Source organism: Spinacia oleracea, unplaced genomic scaffold (genome assembly GCF_020520425.1).
Source record: "Spinacia oleracea cultivar Varoflay unplaced genomic scaffold, BTI_SOV_V1 SOVchr0_033, whole genome shotgun sequence".
In the NCBI taxonomy this organism is placed as follows: domain Eukaryota; kingdom Viridiplantae; phylum Streptophyta; class Magnoliopsida; order Caryophyllales; family Amaranthaceae; genus Spinacia; species Spinacia oleracea.
The window spans coordinates 11,260-32,236 of NW_026614361.1; the positions used below are offsets into that span (position 1 = coordinate 11,260).

The 20,977-nt window shown below is 47.9% G+C and overlaps 2 protein-coding genes across 2 annotated transcripts; both read left to right on the forward strand.

Moving 5' to 3' along the window:
- The first annotated feature begins 9,603 nt into the window (after nt 1–9,603).
- Nucleotides 9,604–11,310, forward strand: LOC130465004 (uncharacterized). The gene is made up of 3 exons (XM_056834090.1): nt 9,604–10,363; nt 10,496–10,845; nt 10,924–11,310. Exons 1-3 carry the CDS (start codon nt 9,604–9,606, stop codon nt 11,308–11,310), a joined length of 1,497 nt encoding a protein of 498 aa, XP_056690068.1.
- Nucleotides 11,311–18,473: 7,163 nt separating this feature from the next.
- Nucleotides 18,474–20,075, forward strand: LOC110793284 (uncharacterized). Its single transcript, XM_056834091.1, has 2 exons — nt 18,474–19,534; nt 19,610–20,075. The coding sequence occupies exons 1-2, from the start codon at nt 18,474–18,476 to the stop codon at nt 20,073–20,075; spliced, it is 1,527 nt and encodes a 508-aa protein (XP_056690069.1).
- Nucleotides 20,076–20,977: the final 902 nt, after the last annotated feature.

The following is a 20,977-nucleotide window of genomic DNA, read 5'->3' on the forward strand; positions in this document are numbered from 1 at the left end:
AATGCTAGCTCATCCGATGATATCACTCGTCGCTTCGAAGCCATGGAGCAGCGCATCAACATCCTCCAAAAGGAAAACGAAGCATTGCACTCCCAGGTCAGATCCACCGCCTCCATCGCCACCAGGTTAAGGTTCCAGTATCGGCGAGACACCTCTGGTCTAAACTGCCGTTTAGATCTCGACACTGCTCCGGACCATCCTCTCCATGTACCTTTTGGCGAACCAGGAGGCCCAATCTTCGAACAGATTTGCGAGTTCGACCCGCTGCCAAATCAGCCCCGCTCTAACCCGAGTTGGCTTCCCGCGCCACCAACTCAACCATCTTCTGCAGGTACATCGGCGGCCGCCATCGCCACAACAGCTGCCCGGGTCACCCCATACTAGGTCGGCATGACGACATCCTCCAAGATGTCGGTTCCCACCTCCGCTCCGGCATCTCGTCCGTTACCACCCCCAATGGTAACCATGTCGATGCCCCTGCCCGTCACAGTCCCGGCACAAGGACCGACACCGGCGACTCAAATGCCATGGGATCAACTCTTTTCTCAGCAAATCGTTCAGCCTGTTGTCAACCTAGTCACTTCAGCACCAGGAGCACCCCCCCAATTGATGGCGGTTCCTTTAGCCAGTCAGGCGCCGCAAGCAGTGTTCCCGAGCACCCTCATGCGACCAGACTCTTCTCGAAACTATTCTCCATACACTCCTCTTAACATGTCAGTCGTTCCAGTTAGTCGCGGTTTCGCAACTCCTTTCCCTTATGTTGCAGGTACCCATGCTACCCAAGGAACGCCCCCTTACATGCAACAAGTGGTGCCGCAGTTCACTCCTCACCAACCTCACGGTGTATACCCACAAAACAGTTACTACCAACACCTCCAAGCCAGCCTCCCCAAAACATTCAGTCCCCTCATCCCGGTGCTCAACAGCATCTACGAAAACACTAATCATCAACTCCAACAAATTATGACCATGATAAACAAAATCCCAGGAGTACCAACACCAATCAAAGAAGCCAGCCTGGACAGTTATGCCGACTCACCATATGCCGACCCCATCGATGCAATCGACATCCCGAAGCGATTCAGCCCACCCAATATGCCCATGTACGACGGAACGACCGATCCAAGGGAGCACATCTTGACCTACAAGCAGCGAATAATGACTACCCCAGTTCCCAAACATATGAGGGAAGGTAGCCTTTGCAAAGGGTTCGGTTCGACATTGATCGGACCCACCTTGAAGTGGTTAACCAGCCTGCCAAACGGATGCATCACCTCTTTCGCTCATCTCGACAACATGTTTAATCAGCAGTTCGCTAGCAGCAGATGCTTGGAGAAGCAGACGAGCGACCTGTACCGAGTGGTCCAACGCCCTGACGAATCTCTAAAGGACTACATAGCTCGGTTCATAAGGGAGAAGGTAACTGTACCTGAATGTGACGTCCCGACAGCAATCGAAGCATTCAGACAAGGTACGGCGAAACTGATCTTTGGAGGGATCTTATCAAATACCCCTGCAAGACGTTTGAGGACGCTCAAGCCAAAGCAATGGCCCAAGTCAGGTTGGAAGAAACTCTCTATTCCAGGAAAGGAGCCAATGACTACACCAAAACGGAAAGGCGATTGCCCTACCCCAAGAGAATCAGTGATCGTCCTGCCCCTTATTCCCGACCTCAACACGTAGCAGTGGTGGAAGATGACGACGACTCCGACTGGAAGAATAGCCCGGATCTGCCTCCAAAAATTAACGAATATTCTTTTTGTGTTGACACTGTAGGTCTGATGAACCACCTCTCGAAGATGGGGAAAGCGGTGCAGTGGCCACCGAAGTCCAGTAAACCCGAATCAAAGAAGGATCCGTCAAAATGGTGTGATTTCCACGCCGACATCGGTCACACCACCAACGACTGCGTTGCATTAAGGAGAGAAGTAGCCTACCTGTTGAAGAACGGATACCTCAAAGACGTCATGTCAGACAAAGCTCGTGGCGTCGTCAACAAAGACAACTCTAACTCTCCATCTCGACCTCCTCCACCTCCCCCTTACACTAAAACTGTAAATTTTATTGCTAGAGGCTCTGACATCTGTGGTTTAACTTATTCTGCAGCGAAGAGGCATGCTCGAGAAAGCGAGATAGACAGACTGGCCCGAGCCGTAGCCGCGAAGTATCTAACCCCTATATCTTTTGATGAATCTGATGCAGGGGACATCTCGGACAAACATCACGATGGCCTGGTGATATCCATTCCTGTTGGAAACTGCATGATCAAACGAGTCCTAGTCGACAACGGCAGCTCAACTAATATGATGATGCTCGACGCCCTCAAGGAGATGGGGCTCAACCCGGATACAGATGTCGTCAAGAAGTCCACCGTGCTGATAGGGTTTAGCGGCGAGGCAAAAACCACCTTCGGAGAAGTCACCTTACCTGTTTACACTCAAGGAATCAACCAATAGGTAAAGTTCTGTGTTATTGATTGCCCTTCATCTTACAACATTATCTTGGGCAGGCCCTGGATCCACGACCTGAAGGCCATCCCCTCGACATACCATCAAACCATCAAATTCCCAACTCGATGGGGGGTTCAGGAAATCAAATTAAGGAGATCAGCAAGAATCTAAAGAATGTTACAAAGCAGCTCTAAACCCTCAGCCACCAATAAATCCTCTTTATAGCAACTACAGTCCAGTTCCGACCTAGCAGGCTACAAACCCAAGTCTGAGCGACTTGACAAAGTCATCTTAGATCCTGCGAAACCAGAACAAGTCGTTTTCATTGGGTGCGACATGCCTGACGACATCAGGTCGGAGCTCATCACATTTCTCAAGGCCAACGCAGATTGCTTCGCGTGGTCCCATGAAGACATGCCAGGTATCAGCCCAGACGTCATCACTCACAAATTAAGTGTTGACCCGCATCACAAGCCCGTCAAGCAGAAACGGCGGAAGTTCGCTCCAGAACGTAACCAAATCATCAACGACGAGGTTCAGAAACTATTAGATACGGGAAAGATCAGAGAAGTAAAATATCCAGATTGGTTAGCCAATGTCGTCGTGGTTAGAAAGAAAAACGGGAAATGGCGTGTTTCCATAGATTTCACCGACATCAACAAAGCATGCCCCAAAGATTCCTTTCCTTTACCCCACACCGACGCCATGGTTGATGCTACTGCAAGGCATGAAATTCTCACATTTATGGATGCATTCAGTGGGTACAACCAGATTCTGATGCACCCGGAAGATCAGGAAAAAACCGCCTTCATCACGGAGCGGGGAACTTATTGTTACAAAGTCATGCCATTCGGTTTAAGAAATGCAGGTGCCACCTACCAACGCCTAGTCAACAAAATGTTCAGAAAACAGTTAGGCGACACAATGGAAGTCTACATCGACGACATGTTGGTAAAGTCCAAGAAAGCCTCAGACCACATTTCACATCTCCAACAAGCCTTCGACGTACTACGAGAATACAGCATGAAGCTCAACCCCACCAAGTGCCCGTTCGGAGTCTCCTCTGGGAAATTCTTAGGTTATATGGTTACTCAAAGAGGCATCGAAGCCAGCCCTAACCAGATCCGCGCAATCATCAGCCTACAATCACCTCGAAATCAAAAGGACGTACAAATATTAGCAGGCAGAGTGGCCGCCCTCAATCGCTTCATCTCCAGGTCGTCCGACAAATGCAAATTGTTCTACGACATCCTCAGGAAGAACGAGAAGTTCAATTGGACCGATCGACATGAAGCCGCTTTATAACAACTCAAGCAGTACCCGTCGAACCCTCCACTATTGTCCAAACCAAATGATAATGAGGAGTTACAGATATACCTTGCAGTCACGGAGTCGACCATCAGTGCAGTACTAGCACGAGAAGAAGACGGTAGACAGTTACCTGTTTATTACGTCAGTTAGTCTCTACTTAGCGCCGAAACGAGGTACTCCCATCTTGAAAAACTTGTCCTTGCATTAGTGGTTGCTTCCGTTAAATTACGCCCTTATTTCGAATGTCATCCTATAACTGTTAGAACTAACTATCCCATGAAGTCAATCATGAGGAAGCCCGAGTTATCTGGCAGGATGTCCAAATGGGCAATACAATTAGGTTGTTATGACATCAGGTATGAACCTCGCACAGCCATCAAGTCGCAAGCTCTGGCAGATTTTGTGGCTGACTTCAGCCCAAGCCTCCAACACGAAGCCGACCAAGAAATCAACATACTGACCGACGATGGATCCTCATCGACATGGACCCTACATATTGACGGCTCCTCCAACATACGGGGAACAGGCCCTAGGCATTGTGCTAAAGTCGCCACAAGGGGACACCATAGTACAGTCTGTTTGTTGCGAGTTCAAAGCTACCAACAACGAGGCGAAATACGAAGCCTTGATCCTGGGATTATCACTAGCACTCGACATGAGTATTCGCCGACTCGAGGTACGTTGTGATTCATTATTGATTATCAGTCAGATTAACGGTTCGTATGCAGCAAAGGACTCAAAGATGCAGGCTTACTTGGAAATAGAAAAAAGGCTCGTCAACAAGTTCGACTCATGCACCCTGCAGCAAATACCAAGATATCAGAACACCTAGGCCGACGCCTTAGCCAACCTCGGCTCAAATATCAAACCTAAACTCACTTCCATCCCTGTAGTCCACTTAATGTACCCATCCATCACCAAAGATAACCTACCCATCACCGAACAATTTCCACCTACTCAAGTGCCTTCATGGCGCGACCCCTACATACACTGGCTCAAACACAACACCATCCCACCTGGAGTAACCCACGAAAAATCCTTCCGTATGAAAGCCTCCAGATTCATCTTAATCCATGGGATACTGTTCAGAAAATCGGTGGCAGGACCGTACCTGAGATGCCTAGATCACGGCGAGATCGAGTTGACATTATGCAACATACATGATGGTGAGTGTGGAAACCACGCCGGAGGAAGAATCTTAGCCCACAAAAATCTTACCATGGGATATTATTGGCCCACCATGAAGAAAGATGCAATAGCCTTTTGCATGCGGGATATTATTGGCCCACAAAAATACGACTCTTGCCAGCGGTTCGCATCCATCTCTCACCAACCTTGTGAAGTGCTCCACCCCATCCTGTCCCCTTGGCCCTTCATGAAGTGGGGGATGGACATAGTGGGACCCTTACCACAAGCATCAGGGCAGCGTGTCTTCATGCTAGCAATGACTGATTACTTCTCCAAATGGATCGAAGCAGAAGCATTTAAACGAGTTTGAGATACTGAGGTCATCTCATTCATAAACCGAAACGTCCTTAGTCGGTTCTGTATCCCTTTCGAGATCATCTGTGACAACGGTTCTCAGTTCATCAGCAACAAAACCAAAGAATTTTGCAGCAGGTACAACATCACCTTGCATACCTCAACACCGAGATACCCTCAAGCAAATGGCCAAGCCGAGTCAAGCAACAAAATCATCATCAACAACCTCAAGAAGCGCCTCGACGACGCCAAAGGAAGATGGGCTGACGAATTACCTATGATCCTTTGGGCTGATAGGACAACACCCAAGACGGCGACTGATGTGGGTAAAAATACCCCGCCTACGTGGCTCAATTGTTGCATGACAGGTGGAACCTCCCAATTGGTCAGCCGCCTATTTGGCTGCCATCTAGGAAGTCAGTGTATGCTGATGTATGACTGGCCTAAATGTGCCAAGTACTTTTAAGGCCCATGGCCCATAGAGAATGTTATGACAGTGACACATGTCATTATCTGATAAACTAGCCAATCATATGAGATTACCCTAGGGTTTCCCCCCAAAAGGGAGAGACTATAAATATACTCAATTCCCAAGGAATTGACACACAATTCTAGATAGAGAAACATTCTACTACTTACCTTTAATACTTTCTGTTCATTAATTACATCTTCCTTAAAACCCGTGTCTTACTTAAGCATCGGAGGGAATATTCCTTCGGGAATATTCTTGTTTTGTAGGTACGCCGCCGACGTGGACTGGACTCAACAATACGTGGAACCTGATACCTCCTGGTCATCATCCAAAGGAAAAACTCCCACAATATTTGGCGCCGTCTGTGGGGAGGTAAGGTAACATGGTAGACGTCCAGCACTTCGGAGACGCGCCCATCAGTCGAAACGAAAACGACGAAACCGCAATGAATGGTGATCGTCCTCCTCGAGGGAGGGACGACAGAAGCCACCAGTCTGTAGGGCAGGACGGCCATCTTGAACCTCCTCCTGAGCCGCAACCCGAGCAGGTCCAAGTGGAAGATGAGACGGGTCAACCTTCGTTTCCTCCAGGTGGTCATTTGAGGGCTGATGCCGACACAGTTATGGAAGAGAACCCAGACTTGCCGGTGTCTGCTGGGCAGCTCAAAGACATCCTGCCTGGATTCAAAGCACAGATGGACACTCTCCAAGCTGAGATCAAGATTATCCGTTCTCAGTCTCATGGGACGGGGAAGGGAGTTCCTTTCTTCAATGGACTCACTCGGTCTAATGTCTGGCGGCAAGACCAAGCACGAAATGACGATCATGACAGGCGCTTTGACAGAACAAGAACTTCTTTCCAGCCTATCGCTCCTCGTCGGATCCTGCCAACTTCTCGGCCTGAACCTGGACCTTCCAGAAGAGTACCGATCATTCAGCTAGACCGGCCCCAAGAAACTGAGTTATCAGATACAGGTTCCACCCCTGTCATGCAAGATTCACCCCTCGCTGCCCCTTCGCGCCGTCTCACCAGGACTCATGTCAGCCGCGCGGACAGCGAGCGGCGTAGAACATCCCAGAATAGAAGGCAGGACCCAATATGCCATATTCAACAAGGGGTAGCCGGCATTATCCTCGATTACATCACCCCATTCTGTGCTGATATCATGAATGCTCCCAAGGAGCCTAAAGTAAAACCACCTGCTATTGACGCCTATGATGGCACGTCTGATCCTGATGTACACCTCTTGGCCTATCGGCATCATATGTATGTCCAGGGAACTACTGATGCAACCTGGTGCAAATACTTCCCGTCCACTAGGAAAGGCGTTGCCTCCAAAGGGTTCGAGAAGTTGCCTGCGGGAACGATCAACACATATGCCGAATTGGAGATGTTATTTTCAGCAAGATTTATGGCTTATAAAGAAGAGAAAAAGACGAGCATGCATTTGAGTCGAATACAGCATGGAAAAGATGAATCTTTGCGAAGCTATGTTCGACGTTTCAATTTGGAATTGGGACAGATTCCAGACCTGCCTGACGGGGTGGCGTTTGATAATTTCTTTAGGGGACTTAAGAAGGGGTCCTCTAAGTTCGATTTGGTGAAGAGAAGTGTGAGAACTATGGCCGACGCTCTGGATGAGGCCGAGTCCTTTATTCATGCCACTGAAATCTGCTCCGTCCCCAAAGAGTCTAAGGGAACGGAAGCCACAAATCACCCTCGGCGCAAGGATAAGTCAGACAAAAAGACCAGCCGTCCGAATGGGACATGGGCCATTGAGAAGAAAGGATATCAGGCAGACCGCTCCCAGGGACAGAAGAGAGGACGACCCTATGACAAAGAAAGGTTTGCATACAACACTGACCTGTATACAATATTGCTAGATGTCAGTGATAGGTACGAGATTGATCGACCGTTCCCCATGAAGTCGCCGGTGGAAACTCGGGACAGCTCGCTTTACTGTAAGTTCCATTGTGATGTGGGACATGAAACAAAAGATTGAAAATCCCTACGAAGGGCTCTCGATGGACTAGCCGCTAAAGGATTCCTAAAATCCTATCTCAGCACAAGCACAGGGGGAAGTGGTAAAAAATTCTACAAGAAAAGCAAGTCACCGTCATACCGACGTGATGGCAACGACACTGACCCAGAAACTGTAGCCGTCATCTCAGGGGGTCTAGCCGCTGTGGGGCCAACAATGAGAGGTAAAAAAGACTATGCGAGCCGGTTGGGATAGGTCATGTTGTCTGGAAAAGCTCCAATTGACCATTTCCCTAAAGTGGAGATTTGTGAATCTGACAGGGGCAAGATCGCCACTCCTCATGACGACCCCTTAGTTATTGAATTGAAGGTAGCAAACCTCAAAGTAAGGCGTATCTTGGTAGATACGAGGAGTTCGTCGGACATCTTATGCTCATGAAGAATGTCTGTGATAAAGGTCAGGTTGGCACAATTCATGGTGATCAACAGCTAGCATGAGATTGTTACCTCACTACGCTAAGTCTCGAGGCTTAGGGGAAAACTGACGAAGCAAGAGCAAGCTCAAAAAGAAAACTAGATGAGATGGAGGAGAAAGTCAAGAAAGAGACCTTTACCATTGCCACGACTCACATGGAAACTAGGCGGCCTGAGCCGGTTGGTGGACATTATGAAATCATCCTTGATGAAGCACGTCCAGATAGGACGGTGCCAGTAGGGGTCTCTCCTGACGACCAGCTTGGGGCACATTTAGTCACTCTCCTGAGGGAATTCCAGGACATTTTTGCTTTTGCTGTGGAGGAGATGCCAGGTATTGATCCAAGCATAGCCGTCCACAAGCTCAATGTAGATGAGTCCTTAAAACCTGTTCGTCAGAAGAAGAGAAATCATGGGGAAGCAAGAAACAATGCCGCAGCTGAAGAAGTGCAGAAGTTGTTGGAGGCTGGGTTCATTCGGCTAAGTCAATATCAAGATTGGGTGGCAAATGTAGTGTTGGTGCCGAAGCCCAAAAAATCCCGGAGAATGTGTGTGGACTATACAGATTTAAACAAGGCTTGCCCAAAAGACAGCTTCCCTCTACCCAAGATAGACCGGTTGGTAGATTCAACGGCTGGCCATGCTTTGATGTCTTTCATGGACGCATACTCGGGCTTTCACCAAATTCCTTTGTGGCCAGATGATCAGGAAAAAACGTCATTTGTTACTGAGCAAGGCCTATACTGTTACAAAGTGATGCCGTTCGGTTTAAAGAATGCGCCAGCCACATTTCAACGTCTAGTCAACACTGTCTTCTCTTGTCAGTTAGGACGAAACATCGAAGTTTACATTGATGATATAATAGTAAAAAGCAAGCAACGTGAAGAACACTTGGCTGACTTAAGAGAAACTTTTGAGACGCTCCGAAAATATCAGATGAGGTTGAATCCAAAGAAGTGTGTTTTTGGGGTAACGGCAGGAAAGTTCTTGGGATTCCTTATTGATGAAAGAGGAATCGAGGCCAATCCTAATAAAGTACAGGCAGTAATAGATATGACGTCGCCAAAATCAGTCAAGGAAGTCCAACGCCTGACGGGATGTCTAGCGGCCCTGGGGCGGTTCTTATCAAGGGCAGGTGACAAGTGTCATTACTTCTTCGGCAAAATCAAGAAGAAGAGCAAATTTGAATGGACTGAGTCAGCAGAAACTGCCTTCGTCCGATTAAAAGAACACCTCCACACCTTACCTCGGCTTGTCAGTCCTCTTCAGGGGGAAACTTTGTATGTGTATTTGGCCATTTCTGAGTGGTCCTTGAGTGCTGTGTTTCTAACTGAAAGGGATGGAGTGCAACTCCCCGTCTATTTCGTGAGCCATGTCCTGCAAAACGTTGAATTAAGATAATCTCCAACTGAGAAGTTTGCACTTGCGCTGTTTATGGCCAGAAAGAAGCTGCGCCGTTACTTTCTGGCACATAAACTAGTGCTATATACAGACCAACCTTTGAAACAACCCCTTACTAAGCTAGACGCTGCTGGACGAATGCTGAAATGGGCAATTGAGCTGAATGCATTTGATATTTCATATGAGCCTCGAAAAGCTATCAAGGGACAAGCATTTGCCGATTTCATTGCAGAAATGACGAGGCCAACTTTTGAAAAGAATGTAGCGACTCGCTGGACAGTCTATGTAGATGGCTCGTCAACCCAGAACGGGTGTGGAGCCGGCATAATATGTCAATCTCCTGAAGGAGACAAGTATGAGTATGCCATGAGATTCAATTTCCAAACATCCAACAACGAGGCAGAATATGAAGCTTTATTAGCCGGCATAAAAATGTGCAAAGCTGCCGGAGCTCAAGAAATACTTGCCTTCTCTGACTCACAACTCATTGTGAGTCAAGTGAATGGGGACTATGAGGCAAGAGACCCTAACATGATCAAATATATGCAAGCTGTGCATCAAGAAATAGAACATCTAAAGAGCTTTGAAGCTAAGCAGATTCCCAGAACGGAGAACAAGCAGGCCGATGCCCTGTTAAAACTAGCTAGCTCGGCTTCCTGTGATACCCCGCGTCACAAGTTTTGGGAAATGAAAGATAAGCGAAGTATTGAGCAAGAATTGTGCGCTCCTATGGTAGCTATTCTTGATCGGTCGTCAACCTGGATGGACCCTATCATTGCTTACAAAGTGGACGGTTCGCTTCCGGACGACTCAAGTCTGGCCGCCAAAATACAAAAGAAGAGTTCTTGGTTTGAATGGTGAAATGGAGTTTTGTACAAGAAGTCATTTTCTAGACCCCTCATACGGTGTGTCACTCCTGAGAAAGGGAAAGAAATTCTAGATGATTTGCACCAGGGATTATGTAGCTCCCACATTGGAGGACGTGCCTTGGCAGAGAAAGCCTTGCGAACAGGTTATTACTGGCCCACGCTGAGAGAAGACGCCCTGGCTATGGTGCAAAAATCTGACAAGTGCCAGCGGTTTGCTCATCTCATCCACAGGCCGACCCACCCTCTCACTCCTATCATGAGTCCCATTCCGTTTGCTATGTGGGGAATGGACCTGTTAGGGCCATATACAGCGGCCCCTGGAAGCCGGCGCTATGTGATAGTAGCTGTTGATTACTTCACCAAGTGGGTTGAAGCAGAGGCTCTCAAAAACATAAAGACAAGTGATGTGAGTGCGTTTATCTGGAAAAATATCATGACTCGCTTTGGAATACCACAAGCTATCATCTTTGATAATGGGCCTCAGTTTGAGACGCCTAAGCTGAAGGAGTGGTTAGCAGACCACGGCATACACAGCTGCCTTGCCTCTGTGGGCCGACCTCAAGCCAATGGCCAAGTCGAAGCGTTTAACAAGATCATCTCCGAAGGGATCAAGAAGAAACTAGATGAAGCCAAGGGTCTATGGGCCGATGAGCTGCCAAACGTCTTATGGTCCATCCGCACCACGGCTAAAAACTCAACCGGCGAAACCCCATTCCTGCTAGCCTATGGTGCTGAGGCCGTGTTGCCCATAGAAATGTGTGAACCTACACTAAGAGTCATGTTATATGACGAGAATGCCAACTGGGAAATGATGAAGTTGGCCTTGGACTTTTTACCTGAAGTAAGAGGAAATGCAGCATTGAGGCAATAACTGTACAAGATAAGGATGGCGAGGGAGTACAACAAGAAAGTATCTAAAAGAGTGCTCAAGGTAGGAGACTTTGTCCTCCGAAAGATGGAATCTGTGGGACGAGCCAACGAACAGGGTAAACTGACGCCCACTTGGGAGGGACCCTATGAGATATATGACGAGGTCAGAGATAGAACCTATCGCATTCAGAATATGCAAGGCCGACCAATTCTACGCACCTGGAATGCAGACAATCTCAAAAAATATTTTTTCTAGGGTGTATATTGACTGTCTTTTATGGAAGAATCTGTGGTCTAGACAACGACCGCTAATGGTCTTAATGAAGTAGTAATCTCCCTTGTAATCGGCTAAATTCGCCTTACAAAAGTATAAATAATACTACTATCGTTTCGTCCTATTTATTACTCTTACTAACTTACCTAACATATGCATGCAAAAAGCCTAATCGAATAAAGGCCTAAGAAGTGGCCCCAGATTAGCACAACATTTACAAGCCTAATTGATTGAAGCCTACGGAGTGGCCCAGATTAGCATAAACATAGGCTGATCACCTATTAAACTGTAAAAACCGTTCCCGAAAACACGAACGTCTATTTTTTCTAAGGCAAATGGGTTTACTCCCATATGCTGCAGCAACAAATATGTCGCTCCAAATTTACGACGGGGGCAAACCCCCAAATAAGTCATATGCCGCGGCATCTAACATGCCGCGCCCAATTTACGATGGGGGCAAACCCCCATACAACTTATTGTTTTCTTAAAAACGAATATTTTTCTAAGGCAAATAGGTTTACCCCTATATGCCGCGGCAACAAATATGCCGCTCCAAATTGACGATGGGGGAAAACCCCCAAATAAGTCATATGCCGCGGCATCTAACATGCCGCGCCCAATTTACAATGGGGCCAAACCCCCATACAACTTATTGTTTTCTTAAAAACGAATATTTTTCTAAGGTAAATAGGTTTACCACTATATGCCGCGGCAAAAAATATGCCGCTCCAAATTGACGACGGGGGCAAACCCCCAAATAAGTCATATGCCGCGGCATCTAACATGCCGCGCCCAATTTACGACGGGGGCAAACCCCCTTACAACTTATTGTTTTCTTAAAAACGAATATTTTTCTAAGGAAAATGGGTTTACTCCTATATGCCGCGGCAACAAATATGCCGCTCCAAATTGACGACGGGGGCAAAACCCCCAAATCAGTCATATGCCGCGGCATCTAACATGCCGCGCCAAATTTACGACGGGGGCAAACCCCCATACAACTTATTGTTTTCTTAGAAACGAATATTTTTCTAAGGCAAATGGGTTTACTCCCATATGCTGTGGCAACAAATATGTCGCTCCAAATTGACGAAGGGGGCAAAACCCCCAAATAAGTCATATGCCACGGCATCTAACATGCCGCGCCCAATTTACGACGGGGGCAAACCCCCGTACAACTTATTGTTTTCTTAAAAACGAATATTTTTTCTAAGGCAAATGGGTTTACTCCCATATGTTGCAGCAACAAATATGCCGCTCCAAATTGACGACGGGGGCAAACCCCCAAATAAGTCATATGCCGCGGCATCTAACATGCCGCGCCCAATTTACGACGGCGGCAAACCCCCATACAACTTATTGTTTTCTTAAAAACGAATATTTTTTCTAAGGCAAATGGGTTTACTCCCATATGCTGCGGCAACAAATATGCCGCTCCAAATTGACCACGGGGGCAGACCCCAAAATAAGTCATATGCCGCGGCATCTAAGATGCCGCGCCCAATTAACGACGGGGGCAAACCCCCATACAACTTATTGTTTTCTTAAAAACGAATATTTTGTCTAAGGCAAATAGGTTTACTCCTATATGCTGCGGCAACAAATATGCCGCTCCAAATTGACGACGGGGGCAAAACCCCCAAATAAGTCATATGCCGTGGCATCTAACATGCCGCGCTCAATTTACGACGGGGGAAAACCCCCATACAACTTATCGTTCTCTTAAAAACGAATATTCTTCTAAGGAAAATAGGTTTACTCCTTTATGCCACGGCATCAGGCAAGCCGCGTCCAATCTGTGACGGGGATAATCCCCCACACACACCTTCCCTTTATTAAAAATGTTTACTTTTCCAAGGAAGATAAGATCACTCCTACATGTCGAAGCAAAAAGAAAGCGGACGATGAGAAGCCGCACAACAATCCCCATACCCAAGTTCAGCGGCAATCATACTGATTGATTGACTTGCGTCAATCAATCAACTAAAATAAACTTGGGCATGGGAGTCTTGTTCAGAGACTTACAAACACCTTCTCTGGGGCACAAAGTAGACGTCCAAACATACACAACAAAATAACAGAGAAGGCGTTTAAAAGTCTAAAGCTGAAAAATAACATAAAAAGGTGGCGAATCACCACGGGTCTGCGCTCAAAACGGCGCCAAATTCAACAAAAATAAAAAAAATTATCCAAACAAACGCCATAGGCGTTGAAACACAAATAAAATTATTCATTACAGACGCTCTTGGCGCCATAAAAACTGATTTTGATTTTGACAAGGGGGAGTGGAGTTAAGACCCAGCAGGACGAGCAGCGGCAGAATGAGCGGAGGTCGACGTGCCCACACCATCTGGGCCGCCGACAGCAAGCTTTGAGGATGGCTGAGCTGAAGTCCCCTCCTCTTGAGCTGGTGAGTTCACCTCCTCACGTTCGGCATCAGAATCCTCAAACACAGGAGGAGGAAGACCTTGTTGCTCAGCCTCAATGATTGCGCCCTGCTTGCCAATTTGCCGCTCAAACCAGGCGAAGGAGAAGTCCTCCATGCAGGCGTCCCAGGCTCGGCGAGTTCTCTCTCTTACGCCCTCTGCAGCCAATTTGGCCTCGCTCTTGACCCGAGAAACCTCGGCCTGAGAAGCCGAGACCATCTCTTCAAGACTGGCCACTTGCTGGCGCAAGCTCGCAGCTTCTTTCACCTTGGCCTCGGCTTCCTGGAGGAACGACTGGGCAGAAGGGGCTTCGGCATTAAGGGTCTCAATAGCAAGAACTTTTTCATTAATTTTGACCAAGCACTGCTTCTTATCACTCCTCAGGACGGCCAGCTCCTTGCTCTGAGCTTCAATGGTCTCCTGCATCTCCAGCCGAACCTTCTCCACCGCCGCCATGGCATAGTCACCGGCATTGGTAGCCTTATGCACCTGCCGCTGAAGCTGACTGGTGGAGTCAGCTCGCCAGCATTTAAAGCCTTCGGCCTTAATGAGCAGCTGCGGGAAAAATACAAGTAAGAAAGGATAAAAATTATTAAGTACAGGGATGGAGCAAAAAGTAGGACACTTACATCCAAAAGAACCGCCTGCATAGCCCCAAACTGCGCGTCCGCCGCCGGAGGGAATTGGTCCACATATTCCTTCGGCACGGCCTTAATCACCGAAGAGATGATCTTAGCCTTATCTCGGGATGAGAAATGCCGAGACGGAGGAATGTTGCGGACCTCATCGTCCAAAGCCGCCTGCCGACCAGAAGCTATACGAAAGAAAGGTAAGAGTTTACACAAGTCCTTAACCCAAAAAACAACTGAGCCTAAAAGAATACTGAACATACCTGGATCGTCACCACCACGGGGAGGAGGACGAGGCGCTTCTGGAGTCTGAGCCGCCTGAGCCGATGGTTGATCATCCTCACCATCGAGGATCTCAACCGGCGTGGGAGACGCAGCTCTCCTGCTGGGACCGGCTCCGCTCTTGGCGTCCCCCCGTTTGGCCGAACCCTTAGGGGGAGGGTGCTGCCGTAGAGGAGTCACAGCCATGGGGACGACCTCCACCGGAGAGTCCGTAGACTTTTCCGGCACGTCCTCCTTCTTGGGACGCCTGATCCCCGCCTTGACTTTAGGACGCTTCCCCGCCGCGGAATCATCCCGTTCTTTGGCCTTGCGCTTTGAGCCAGCCGGACCCTTCTCACCCTTCTGCAAAAACAAAAACAGACACCATAAAGAAAACGCCGAACCAACATACCAACATCAATAAAAATAGACTAACTTACTTTCGCCGGAGCGCCTCCGACGATCCCTTTTAGCTTCTGGTCAACCATCTGGGTCAACCACTCTTTGGTGCTAATCCCTCCTTTTTGCTGGGCCGGGAGCTTAGACATGGCAACGGCTGCAAAAGAAGAATTTTACAACCAATTAGTTTAACAAATAATGTTTTCACAAGAAAGCAGTAATGCCTTGTACCTTGGTCTAACCCATGATCTAGACCAGCTGCCGCCAAGAACACTGGGTCCTTGAACTGAGAACATGACGGGAGCCAGGACTTGGGAATGTTCGGGTTCTTAGTCCCTACCGTCACCGTCTCAGCTTGGAAGTGGACGGCAATTTGATCCCACTCCTGAGCCGTTAAGGCCGGCAATTCCTCGTTCCCTCTAGAAAACCGAGGCTCCAATTGCCAACGGCTAAATTTCAACTCCGCCGCCTCATCTGCGGTCCACATGACAACCCATCTCATCCTCCAATAATGATGCTTTGACGGCTTGTCAAACGTAGTAGCATATTCACCTTTGTTGGCCAATTGAAACCAACCCTTAGCTCCCTTCACCTTCTGGAAGCGCACCAGCCTGAGGAAAGCATTAAAAGGCAGCCTCAGGCCCAACAGCTCACATTTCGCAACGTACCCAAGTACGTTCGTCCAGGAATTAGGAGTCAATTGGCAAAGACCAATGCCAAACCCATCCAACACTTCCTCCACGAAGGGATGGACGGGGAAACGTAAGCCGCTCTTAAAAGCGCCAGCATATACGGGAAACTCCCCAGGGCCCACGTCAAAAATAGTGGACGCCTCGTCCTCTGGAAACCTCATCTCGTAACCAGGGCCAGTATTCATGCCGGCCGCATAATTCTCCCATGCCTCTCTATCCATTTCAACCACTTTGGGTCAGCCCCAATATGACCCGCATCAACTTGAGCATTCTCTCCCTGGACACCTCCTGCAATAACTTGAGGTACTCCAGCCTCCTCCTCTAAAACCTCTTCACCCACAACCTCGCCATCGCTCTCATCTGGCTCCGACTCCTCGAACGAGTCGGCGGGCTGACTTGATGGACCAACGTCCTCCATCTCTTCCATCCAAAACTCATCAAAGTGCGTAACCCCTTGACGGGCACCTCTAGTCTCGCCAGGAGGAGTCCGGCTTATCTCCCCTGCCGGCACTTTGATGGATCTCCCCCCTGAGAAAGAAGGGTCCATCTGCTGACCCCTAAGCCGCAAGTTAGCAATGTTTGCCGTCTTTCTCGTCCTCGCCATCGTGTCCTGCATAAGACGCAATGGGAGGCCGAACTTAACGACGGGCTTTAAAAATGAGGGATATTGGTGCGGCACAGATCAGACCACCATACCCAGAAGTCCCAGCCTTAACGACTCAAGAACCTTAAAGAGCACCGACCAAAATAATGGACGGTACCACAATAGACGGACAACGAAAGTAGTTCAAAAATTAAACACAAAAAATAAAGACGAAATGATTAGGCAGTTACCTTAAAAATGTCGGAGATGATGGCGTCAAAGGTGAGCGTCACGAAAAGGAGACGAAGGGCTTGTCCGGTCTATCCTACGTCTTAGGAGATGGGTCGAATCGATGAATGCGTTAGAAATCTCTGTAAATTCTCTCTCTAGAAAGCACAGAGGTGAATTTTGGAACGTGAAAAATGAAATTTTTTACCCCCCTCACATATATATAGGGAGGGCAGAATAGGAAAAGTCGCCATGTGGCGCACCTTCCTCGGTTCAAGGAACCTGATTAAGAGATCAATGATCAAGAACGGGCAGTACACGAACTATTTTACGCTACTACCCTTCTTGAGGGGCAAATGATGTGGGTAAAAATACCCCGCCTACGTGGCTCAATTGTTGCATGACAGGTGGCACCTCCCGATTGGTCAGCCGCCTATTTGGCTGCCATCTAGGAAGTCAGTGTATGCTGATGTATGACTGGCCTAAATGTGCCAAGTACTTTTAAGGCCCATGGCCCATAGAGAATGTTATGATAGTGACACATGTCATTATCTGATAAACTAGCCAATCATATGAGATTACCCTAGGGTTTCCCCCCAAAAGGGAGAGACTATAAATATACTCAATTCCCAAGGAATTGACACACAATTCTAAATAGAGAAACATTCTACTACTTACCTTTAATACTTTCTGTTCATTAATTACATCTTTCTTAAAACCCGTGTCTTACTTAAGCATCGGAGGGAATATTCCTTTGGTAATATTCTTGTTTTGTAGGTACGCCGCCGACGTGGACTGGACTCGACACTACGTGGAACCTGATACCTCCTCGTCATCATCCAAAGGAAAAACTCCCACAACATTTGGCGCCGTCTGTGGGGAGGTAAGGTAACATGGTAGACGTCCAGCACTTCGGAGACGCGCCCATCAGTCAAAACGAAAACGACGAAACCGCAATGAATGGTGATCGTCCTCCTCGAGGGAGGGATGACAGAAGCCACCAGTTAGTAGGGCAGGACGACCATCTTAAACCTCCTCCTGAGCCGCAACCCGAGCAGGTCCAAGTGGAAGATGAGACGGGTCAACCTTCATTTCCTCCAGGTGGTCATTTGAGGGCTGATGCCGACACAGTTATGGAAGAGAACCCAGACTTGCCGGTGTCTGCTGGGCAGCTCAAAGACATCCTGGCTGGATTCAAAGCACAGATGGACACTCTCCAAGATGAGATCAAGATTATCCGTTCTCAGTCTCATGGGACGGGGACGGGAGTTCCTTTCTTCAATGGACTCACTCGGTCTAATGTCTGGCGGCAAGACCAAGCACGAAATGACGATCATGACAGGCGCTTTGACAGAACAAGAACTTCTTTCCAGCCTATCGCTCCTCGTCGGATCCTGCCAACTTCTCGGCCTGAACCTGGACCGTCCAGAAGAGTACCGATCATTCAGTACACCGGCCCCAAGAAACTGAGTTGTCAGATACAGGTTCCACCCCTGTCATGGATTCACCCCTCGCTGCCCCTTCGCGCCGTCTCACCAGGACTCATGTCCGCCGCGCAGACAACGAGCGGCGTAGAACATCCCAGAATAGAAGGCAGGACCCAATATGCCATATTCAACAAGGGGTAGCCGACATTATCCTCGATTACACCACCCCATTCTGTGCTGATATCATGAATGCTCCCAAGGAGCCTAAAGTAAAACCACCTGCTATTGACGCCTATGATGGCATGTTTGATCCTGATGTACACCTCTTGGCCTATCAACATCATATGTATGTCCAGGGAACTACTGATGCAACCTGGTGCAAATACTTCCCGTCCACTCTGAAAGGCGTTGCCTCCAAATGGTTCGAGAAGTTGCCTGCGGGAACGATCAACACATATGCCGAATTGGAGATGTTATTTTCAGCAAGATTTATGGCTTATAAAGAAGAGAAAAAGACAAGCATGCATTTGGGTCGAATACAGCAAGGAAAAGATGAATCTTTGCGAAGCTATGTTCGACGTTTCAATTTGGAATCAGGACAGATTCCAGACCTGCCTGGCGGGGTGGCGTTTGATAATGTCTTTAGGGGACTTAAGAAGGGATCCTTTAAGTTCGATTTGGTGAAGAAAAGTGTGAGAACCATGGCCGACACTCTGGATGAGGCCGAGTCCTTTATTCATGCCACTGAAATCTGCTCCGTCCCCAAAGAGTCTAAGGGAACGGATGCCACAGATCACCCTCAGCGCAAGGATAAGTCAGACAAAAAGACCAGCTGTCCGAATGGGACATGGGCCATTGAGAAGAAAGGATATCAGGCAGACCGCTCCCAGGGACAGAAGAGAGGAAGACCCTATGACAAAGAAAGGTTTGAATACAACACTGACCTGTATACGATATTGCTAGATGTCAGTGATAGGTACGAGATTGATCAATCGTTCTCCATGAAGTCGCCGGTGGAAACTCGGGACAGCTCGCTTTACTGTAAGTTCCATTGTGATGTGGGACATGAAACAAAAGATTGCAAATCCCTACGAAGGGCTCTCGATGGACTAGCCGCTAAAGGGTTCTTGAAATCCTATCTCAGCACAAGCACAGGGGGAAGTGGTAAAAAATTCTACAAGAAAAGCAAGTCACCGTCATACCGACGTGATGGCAACGACACTGACCCAGAAATTGTAGCCGTCATCTCAGGGGGTCTAGCCGCTGGGGGCCCAACAATGAGAGGTCAAAAAGACTATGCAAGCCGGTTGGGACAGGTCATGTTGTCCTGAAAAGCTTCAATTGACCATTTTCCTAAAGTGGAGATTTGTGAATCTGTCAGGGGCAAGATCGCCACTCCTCATGACGACCCCTTAGTTATTGAATTGAAGGTAGAAAACCTCAAAGTAAGGCGTACCTTGGTAGATACGGGGAGTTCGTCGAACATTATCAGCACAGCTTGTTTAAGTCGTCTTGAACATGATCCAAAGACAATCGAAAAGATACATTATCCGATCATTGGATTCGGAGGCGGCATAATTCATCCCCAGGGGATAATCACTCTGCCCCTACGAGTTGGAGGCCGGCATCAAAGTAAGAACTTGAACGTCCGCTTTCTAATTGTAAAGGACCTCACTGCTTACAATATCATACTGGGTCGTCCAACTTTGAATCAGGCCAAGGCAGTGGTCGTCACTCATCTTATGCTCATGAAGTATGTCTGTGATAAATGTCAGGTTGGCACAATTCATGGTGATCAACAACTAGCAAGAGATTGTTACCTCACTACGCTAAGTCCCGAGGCTTAGGGGAAAACTGACGAAGCAAGAGCAAGCTCAAAAAGTAAACTAGATGAGATGGAGGAGAAAGTCAAGAAAGAGACCTTTACCATTGCCACGGCTCACATGGAAACTAGGCGGCCTGAGCCGGTTGGTGGACATTATGAAACAACCCCTTACTAAGCTAGACGTTGCTGGACGAATGCTGAAATTGGCAATCGAGCTGAATGCATTTGATATCTCATATGAGCCTCGAAAAGCTATCAAGGGACAAGCATTTGCCGATTTCATTGCAGAAATGACGAGGCCAACTTTTGAAAAGAATGTAGCGACTCGCTGGACAGTCTATGTAGATGGCTCGTCAACCCAGAACGGGTGTGGAGCCGGCATAATATGTCAATCTCTTGAAGGAGACAAGTATGAGTATGCCATGAGATTCAATTTCCAAACATCCAACAATGAGGCAGAATATGAAGCTTTATTAGCCGGCATAAAAATGTGCAAAGCTGCTGGAGCTCAAGAAATACTTGCCTTCTCTGACTCACAGCTCATTGTGAGTCAAGTGAATGGGGACTATGAGGCAAGAGACCCTAACATGATCAAATATATGCAAGTTGTGCATCAAGAAATAGAACATCTAAAGAGCTTTGAAGCTAAGCAGATTCCCAGAACGGAGAACAATCAGGCCGATGCCCTGTCAAAACTAGCTAGCTCGGTTTCCTGTGATACCCCGCGTCACGTGTTTTGGGAATTGAAAGATAAGCGAAGTATTGAGCAGGAATTGTGCGCTCCTATGGTAGCTATTCTTGATCGGTCGTCAACCTGGATGGACCCTATCATTGCTTACAAATTGGACGGTTCGCTTCCGGACGACTCAAGTCTGGCCGCCAAAATACAAAAGAAGAGTTCTTGGTTTGAATAGTTTTGTACAA